Source organism: Ischnura elegans, chromosome 2 (assembly GCF_921293095.1).
Source record: "Ischnura elegans chromosome 2, ioIscEleg1.1, whole genome shotgun sequence".
Taxonomy (NCBI): Eukaryota; Metazoa; Arthropoda; class Insecta; order Odonata; family Coenagrionidae; genus Ischnura; species Ischnura elegans.
Window position 1 is genome coordinate 103,948,017 of NC_060247.1, and position 9,059 is coordinate 103,957,075.

At 40.5% G+C, this 9,059-nt stretch overlaps 1 protein-coding gene across 1 annotated transcript; it reads left to right on the forward strand.

Moving 5' to 3' along the window:
• The first annotated feature begins 669 nt into the window (after window positions 1-669).
• Window positions 670-6,769, forward strand: LOC124154275 (cuticle protein 16.5-like). Its single transcript, XM_046527898.1, has 2 exons — window positions 670-708; window positions 3,684-6,769. The coding sequence occupies exons 1-2, from the start codon at window positions 697-699 to the stop codon at window positions 4,197-4,199; spliced, it is 528 nt and encodes a 175-aa protein (XP_046383854.1). The 5' UTR covers window positions 670-696; the 3' UTR covers window positions 4,200-6,769.
• Window positions 6,770-9,059: the final 2,290 nt, after the last annotated feature.

Genomic DNA, 9,059 nt, shown 5'->3' on the forward strand with positions numbered 1-9,059 from the left:
CGAATCCCCAATGGTAAAGGAACATCCTAAATGGAAAAACATATGAAAAACAACTTCGTTATTTAACATCACGGTTGCTTCTCGTCAAAGCAACATTTTTAAGCAATATTTACGAAAAATTGTAATCGAGAGATTCTGCTTTGAAGTGAAAAATAGCGGTGGAGCCTCCATAGCCACCGAAAGCCACTTCTCGGCGGATGTGGGAAAATCGGTGTTGAAGGAAGACCCGGAATCTCCGAGATGATCGCGGAGTGACATCGGGGAAGATTTGGGACGCGAAAAGGAACCCAGATGGGCGATGCCACTTCCCACAGAGGTTTTGGGCAGGCACCCGAAGGGCACAGAAATGGACACGAGACAGTGGACAAGAGAGGAAAAGTGGACTAAGGGCAAGGGGGTACGAGGACGGGCCGTGGGCGACACAGCGTGAAGGAGGGGGTCCAACCGTGGCGCGCAACAACCCCTTGACTTATCAGGATAAGGCACTGGTGGGGGGGTATCCTGTGAGTTTTTGGCCGTTTTTTTTTTAGGTAGTCAGCAATGATCAGATCCTCGCGAAGTGGAGATGGCCTCGAGGCGCGAAATAAAGAGGTGTGAGTCGAGCCCTCAAAAGTCAAAGGATATAAAATCCCACGGCGACCCGACAAAGACATCAGTCCTCCCACGACTTCCACCGAGAACCTACGGAAATTCAACATGAAAGTACTGGTGAGTGCAACAGAACCCCACTACCCCTCGTTTTACATTCGCATTTCGTAGAATTAGCTCTTTAGTTTGCTTCCCTTCAGGTTGCAAGCATACCTTCATAGTAGGAAGTTAAGTTTTTGTAATCTTCTATTTACATATATAAAAGAGTGTTTCTGTTTGTTTGTCCGCTATGCGTTTCCATATGGCTGACCGGATTGCGACCAAAGTTAGTGCGAAAGTGTATCTCATCCTCTCAAAGCCCCTGGTACTACTTCAGGTTGTGTCTGACGCGTCCTTTGCGCCGTTTTTTCATTATCGTTTGTTACGTCACGTCATAAAACTTTTGTGGCTGTGTATCCTGCCGGATAGGTACACCTCTTCACTCGCTCAATGGGAAAACATATCTAAAATAATACTACTCTTATCTATTAATCCTCTAGATGCAAACCCTTTTGCTGGAGTATTAGTTCACAAGTCATTTTTTATATACACACACAGCGATCAATTTTGTGGAAGGGGTATGATCTGATCACGTGCCCACTCTATGGAAATCATTTTTACCATTATTCGCTATTCAGCTTACCCAGAAATCCTGCTATGTAACAAAGAATTCCAAGTCCTAAATTCCCCACTTCTATGGGTACTATTCTACCCGAGCAACGCCGGGTGGCCTGCTAGTTCCATATTAAAGACTTACTTAAAGAGTACGCGCTAATCTGAGGCGTCAATCTACTCGTGAAGCTCCATTCTGTATTAAGAAAGAGAAAAAATTGGCGTGGAAATAATATAAACACAGAGGAAACTAAGTAATATAAATTCTCCATTTTTATAGCGGAGCACCATCATTGCAGTATTCACTGAGCCCTATGGTCGCAGGTTCGCGTTCCGCCTAATCCGTACTGTAGACCACCAGAGTACTACTGTCTGTATAGTTCTGATAATCCGATCACTGGAAAATCTGACTTCACACTACGTCCAGATGCAGTTGAGCCAAAAAAGGCGCCCTGAGATCGAAAAACATTATCTTAATCGAATGAAGATGTACAGCCTTCGTAAATTTTCAAGATTGTTTTTATTCCGTAATACGTGTGTCGACGCTAACGGGACATTCTCGAGAACCTTGATTCTGTGAATATACACGAGTATCTCGATTGTATTATCGTACCAAATAAAAAATCTGTGAATATTTACACAGGTTATACACCTTCATTCAGCAGGAATTTCCATCAAGTGAAAGCCCAACCGATCGATTTAAGTATTTTACTCGTATGATATCTAGGTTCAATGAAAAATCAAATAGTCACAATATTATGTCATCTTAAGTCAACTAAGGCAGTTCCCCAAAAATCTTCCTCAGAGAGCATATGTTTATGCACTAAACGAAGTCAGTGTAATAACAAAGATTAATTATGAATTATAATTTGTACAAGAAAAAAGAGAGATTTTCAAATTTCTACAACCAGACATCCTTTGACAACCCTTAACAGTGATATAGACAAGGCCATGATCAATAGCTAGAGGCGGTTATAGAGTTAACACGGATGTTGAGCAACTACTTTTATCATGGGAAAGGAAAAAGCCCATCACTCCTGCACGCTGAGCTCCGCAGAAAGTGGAACGAAACTAGGCAATGACAAAGAGTTCTAATAGACGGAAAAAAATTAAAAATATATTAATCTAAAGGTCTAGGTGATAGTGCGCTCAAAAATTAGGGGAGTAATAATTCCAACAATCGGCGATAAATCAAATGCAATCAACCCTCATTAAAGTCACGCTGACTTGCTAGAAACGGATCAAATCGTGACTCAGGAAGGGAATGACTTTCGCGAGAAAATTCAGTACGGTACGGCGTGAGGTGAGGCGATAGTTCAACGAGCCACGATTGGCCACGGACGGAAACATGAATCACTCGTTCCGTTTCGTTTTACAGAACAGTTTATGTTTCCATCTTGTTTACTTAAGATTGCCTCATAAAAGCCATCACCGTTCGAAAAGCACGACTAGCCTCCACCGTAAACCAAGCCATCATGCATTTCATACTCATAAGCAATAGCCTAGACATTTATTGCTGAAAACAGAAATTACCTTCCCGAATCGTGGCATTACACCATTCTGGGAAGATATTCTTCCGGCATAATTTGCTTCCAGCGTCAATTTCTAACGGCTTTTTGCTATTTCAGTAATCACTTATATACTCGTCAATCTATATTAATCTATCGAAGCTCTTGCTTGTATTTGTGTAACTCATTATTAACATTTTTTTGAAAAATGAAATTATAAATGTTTTATAAGACTAAGAGGGCTTAATTTATCGCTTCTGTCGGACCTGGAAATCTAGTGGGGCTATAATATCAGGGTCTCCGTGTCGCTCTTGAATACATCTATTCTGAATTGCTCACACAGTCTAAGCCTAGCATGCAGCCTCCGAGTTTCTCGCGTCTCCCAGAATATTTGTAAGACGATGTAAAAAATTTACAGAATATCAACAGTAAATCTATTTCACTATTTTCTTAAATCTCTAGCATGGTAAATTTACCCTAGAACAATTTATGGGGTACAATTTTCTCATAGGAGACAGAGGTAAAGGCCCTGAAGAATTATTTGGCAGACGATGTAAAAAAAAATATTTGAAAATGCGAGTCAATTAAAAAAGAAATGTCATGAAATACTACTACAAGTGAACTTAATATTGTAAGTGAACTACCTATTGTGCTACAGTTTACAAAATCAAATTGCTTCATGTTCATTCATACGTTCCTGTAAACTATTTTGCAACATTTTGTAAAATATTATGTCAGATTCTGTGATATTGATGTATCTTGTAAATCTTTCTAATGTGTGCACTATTTTTTCACTCTAATACATTCATGATATCGCAAGTTCCTAATGGACACAATTGTCCCGGAATCATAGATTTCATTCTATTTTTATTCTATTTCTAATTCGTTCAACATTATCACTTTTCATGATTAATTCAAACTTCATTCCATCCCCAGGCTTGCATCGTCTTGGCCCTGGCCAGCGCAACCCAAGGCGTCGTGGAGCCCGTCGCCAAGGAGAGCCAGGACAAAAGAGGAGTCTTCGGCTTCGGCTACGGCGCTTACTCGGCGCCGGCCTCCGCCGTGCCCTCCTACACCCACCACGCCGCCGCGCCACCGCTGCCCTATGGAAAGTACACCGTCGCCACTCCCGCCATCGCCTACACTCCGAAGTACACGTACGCCGCCGCCCCTGCACTGCAGTACGCCGCCGCGCCGGCCGTCGCCTACGCCCCGGCTCCTGCCTACGCCTACCCCGCGCCGGTCGCCTACGCAGCCGCTCCAGCCAACTTCTACGCCCCAGCACCTGCTCCAGGACCCGCGTACCAGTACGTCGCAGCTCCGGCCGTCGCCAAACTGGCGACCTACGCCGCTCCCGCGCATTACGCTCCGCAAACCGTGCAGTACGCCGCGCCAACGGCTGCCGTCGGCTACGGCTACGGACTGGAGCTCAGCCCCAAGTACATCCGCTAATTGACCGCGTGCGTCCCACTATAACAAGGCAGCGGGCGAGAGAGGATGCAAAGACACGGTGATGATTCGCAAAGGGTGCATATAACCGTAGAGCGTTCCCATCCCAAGAGCAACGAATCTATGCATGCTTCACACATTAACCTTTTTCGGTGTCCTTCAGCTACTGGGCTCGTTCAATTGCTTCCCACACAATTTAGGTTGCACCCCCTCCGCTTGGATAGAGGCGTAAAAATTAGGAGATTCAAAGGTAAATACGGAACTTACAAAGGTATATAGACGTAAAAAGTGAGCCTTTCCCCCACTTATGAAAAGCAACGAATCTAAGCAATTCTCACTCCTTGATCCTCTACTTACTCCACAGGATCTCAGTCTTTCCGATAAATAGATGGATATATACGATCTTCGACGGCCTGGATCCCTGAACTCGTTACAAATGAGTGACGATTGCCTATCTCAGAATACATTCCAACACTGCCGAATTCTATTAAAGAAGTCGAGCAAATAGCTACGGATCTTGTCTCTAATTTTCAATGCATTCGTGAACAACTTGAGCATATTTTCCACGCCCGCATCCAAATTGCATATTTTCCATATTTCTCAACCAAAATTCGAGATTCATCTAGAACCAAAGATGTTCTTCCCAAAATTTTGTACGCCTGCCTCAGGGTACAATACTTCATTGTTTCGAGTTCAGGATTTCTACCACTTCATATATATTAAGTAGCAGCCATCGGTAACTTTTTTGCGAGACCCGCCTGTTATCCATGGTCGTGGAGTGCTGACAGTCGCAGATAGTCACGATTGAAAAGCCAGACCATTTAACATGAGTTCCTACGCTGAGGTTAAAAACAACTCACGATCGAAAACTGACGACAAAGAACGACAGTCGACTACCCTTACCATCGACGACCTCGACAACGATGGCTATTCAATAACTATCAACAATGTACGACCAGCGACACTCGACAACCAACCACGACATTCGATTCATGGAGTAATATATCGATTCCCCTCTCCTGCATAGAAGTCCATTGATTATTCAGGCTATCTAGAGTCAAAGGCATGGAATTCCTTTCCAACCACCTTACCATCAAAACTATACAACGGTAAAACCTATATCGACGGCGAATTGCGCCCGAGACGTTTTCAGAAGCCATTAAAATCTATGAGTGAGGAGCCGCTGGGAGCGATGTATGATAAGACCGATTGTTGATTTCCGCAAATGCGGCCAAGATTGAAATCTAGGACTAACTGTCACCATCGATCTTTCACTGACAGCTAATTGCCTGATTAATTGGCCCATAAATACGAGTTCACAAGCAACGTCGATTACATTTCGAGCGAAATTTTATTTTAAATAAATTTAGTCATCACGAACACGACTGGATAAGAATAAGAAATGAAACTGGTTTTTAAGACTCATCCACAAAATGTTTCTCATTTTCTAAAAAATTATATCGCCGGTCGCGTAATTTGAATCTTGGCCCCATAAAGTAAAGCGCCCTGTCAATTATTAGAAATTCAATGGATCCGATATAGCACAGTCTCAAGATTCTGATAATTTCACACGGAATCATTACTATGCACGAGAAAGGAGTAATCTGAGGCTCAGAGACGAGAAAAAGTTTTGTTTGACTGTAAAACTCTTATTACAGAATAATTAATCTGACGCAATGACCCAAAATTCGTAAACTTATGGACATATAGCAATTGAGTTTAACTTTTCTTCCAGAATAAATACTCCTTCGTCTTTAACTGAGTAGTTAGTTTATACCTTATCTAGTTTTGTAAATATCTCCCCTGGGGCATAAAGTATGATCGCATGTAAACCAATTTTTCTCATACTTGTGTCTCATTAGCTTTTCCTCGTCTTTACCTCTCGCTATTCCTTCTCACACCTCTTTCCATATCAAATGTATTTAATGCATCTGATGCCAAAACCACGAGCATAGATTTCTTTTTAATTAGATGCATAGAATTCCTTGACTACCGAGTGTGAATTGCATAGCTTTCAACTTGAAACCCACCCCCATTTGATTCAATCCTACTGACGCAGTCTCGTGAGGGCTGGAAACTACGCAATCTATATGAGTAGTCAAACAACCTTGCCTTTGTATATAGTTATACACTTATATCACTTAACGCAGTCTTATTGCTAATGATTGTTCTAAATGATAATGAATCTGTTAAAAGTGCACCTTCATTTCTTATATTTTAAAGCTACAGAAACACCAAAGAAAATAATAATAATAAAGAAAACAGGTAACACGTTGGTTGGACCCAATCATTTGGCCTGATTGTTTCAAGAGCTGTCCGTTTTTGAGCATCGAGGATATAAATGGTTTGAAGTAGTAGCACTTGAACGGAATAAAATATTCAAATAGCAAATGCCGCTCAGTACTATCAAACTAGTGGCACAGCTACAGGGAAACTAAAAGTGTTAAGTTAATTCCCACCTTCTTTGTATGTCTTGAATGAAAACTGCCATCAAAAATATTACACTGTGGTGAAATCTACCTACCATTCTTCTAAGTCAATTGTAATTGGTTATTTATACAGACCAATAAATGAATTATAACAAAGTGCTATTTTATTTCGTTAAAACTACAAGACAACAATGAGAGATGAGCATAAGCATCGCTCAACTACCCGTTCATACGTGTCATCTGACGCCTAATTACAAGCATAATTAATTGCAATGCAATTAAATTGGAAATCTGGGCACAACACATTCAATGGACTTCTTCATCTCTGTGGAACACGCTTGTACCTCAAATTGTGGGATCATTTTTCGCTATTTACCGCATTTAAGAGAATACGTCTCTTTTAGATAAACAGTGACACATTAAGTCGAAATGCCATGCACTTCAACTGATCACAACCAATAAAACCGGAATAAATAAATTTACATGCCGACATTGCGCACAGTTTATCTCTGACTTTCGTTCAAGAGAGCGCGTAACCATTAACTACAGCATAGCCGTACGGCAAGTACTCGAAGTTACGGGCACGTGACGTCACAGGCGGCCATGTTCATTTTTCTTGTTTTCGCGGACGTTCAAACCGGGTAATTTTTTACGCAGCCAGAAATGGCCAAAATTACCCTAAATTTAAATTTAAATAGCATTTCCGTATCTAGGATGAAGTGAAGTTTCCGCATATATCGCTAAAAAAATCCATGCAAACACCCCATTAAATTGGAAATCTGGGCACAACACATTCAATTGACTTCTTCATCTCTGTGGAACACGCTTGCACCTCAAATCGTGGTATCATTTTTCGCTATTTACCGCATTTAAGACAATACGCCTCTTTTAGATAAACAGTGAACAATTATGTCGTAATTCCATGCTCTTCAAATGATCCCTATCAATAAAACCGGAATAAATATAAAGTTCTGTGAAAAAAATCTCAGATATTTATCAGCATTACTCAGTACAGGAAATCCATTGTCTTATGACTGATACTATGACAGTGAGGAAGTTCAGGAATCATTTCAAATTAAAAGCCAAAATTTAATTGCTCGCATTTCATTGCTACATCTCACTCTAAAAATAATTCCATCTGAAAACTAATGGAATACTCGCAGACGGGCAAAAAACCTTTTCCTTGCATCAAGGTCTTTAAAAAAAACTGTTGCCAACCTAAAATAAGCGACCACTTCCGATCACTTTTAACTCAGTCTAACTCGGAGTCAGTTTTTTTTCATATGATCTTACAACAAATTCCGACCTTCAAGAGAGCGAAAGCTATCCTTTAGGAATGCAACCATGCGTGGTTTCCGCCTTTTTAAGGACACAAGAGCCGATTAAAAAAAATTAATTCATTTAAGTAGGAATAGTGTTAAGAAGATCGGTTAATTCCTAGTTAGCGAAAGACTGCTCACAAAAAATGAACGCTGAATTCCTGAACCTCCTTACAGTGGTCTTAATATAGTTAATGGATACATTTAATCAAGAAAATAGGACGCTAACTAAAGTTCACTCTCAATCATAAGAAATCATGTTGCCATTGGTCGCAATATTTTATTCAAGTAGCAAATTATCCTCATTATTATTTATCAGTTGAATCAAGCAAAAAAATACGTGGGGATTACTTTTAAAAAATTTATAGAAATATAAGCGCGGTGAAAAAATTAAAAATAACTAAGTTAAAACACATAAATCGACTAATTAGCTTTGAGCGGTATCAAAGCTTAGACTGGAGAGTGTGAGTACTGAGGTAAAGAAGCGCATGCGCAGAATGTCATCGTGATATACACAGGGCTTTAATGTGAGCCCTTTTACAGAGTAAACATTACCAAAGTCCCTCGTGCCTTCCAGAAAAGTCCCCAGATATCAAAAGACGGTTAAAGCCGCTGCCATCCCCAGCATTTGCTAACACATTCACTTTCGCTAGTTTTTCATGCCATTTCAAAATATTTAATTACGAATTTATCACACAATCGCTCAATTCTTGTACGCAACTGCAAGCAGGACCAAGGTCAAAAAAAGGGCGACGGTGGATTATGATCAGCTTAAAAACTTTTACCAAAAATGGGTCAAAAAATAGAATTAACGAGATCGGGAAGACGAAAAACAAGTTGAAAACAGAGCATAATTATCGTAAATTAATACCGACATGTTCCTCTTTAACTCTCCATATCAGATCAAGTCAAATTACTTTTATGGTAAAAATAATAGGCCAGGGCTTCCTATTAAGCATTAACCAGGGGAGCAGAAATCGATTGTAACTACTTGCACAACTGAGTCCGAGTCCTTTTTCCGTCAAGTTGTCCCATATTTTACGCATTTTTTTAAAACAAGTTAACGTTTTACATGCCATTGCAAAATATGACCTTAGCCATGGAATTATGAACTA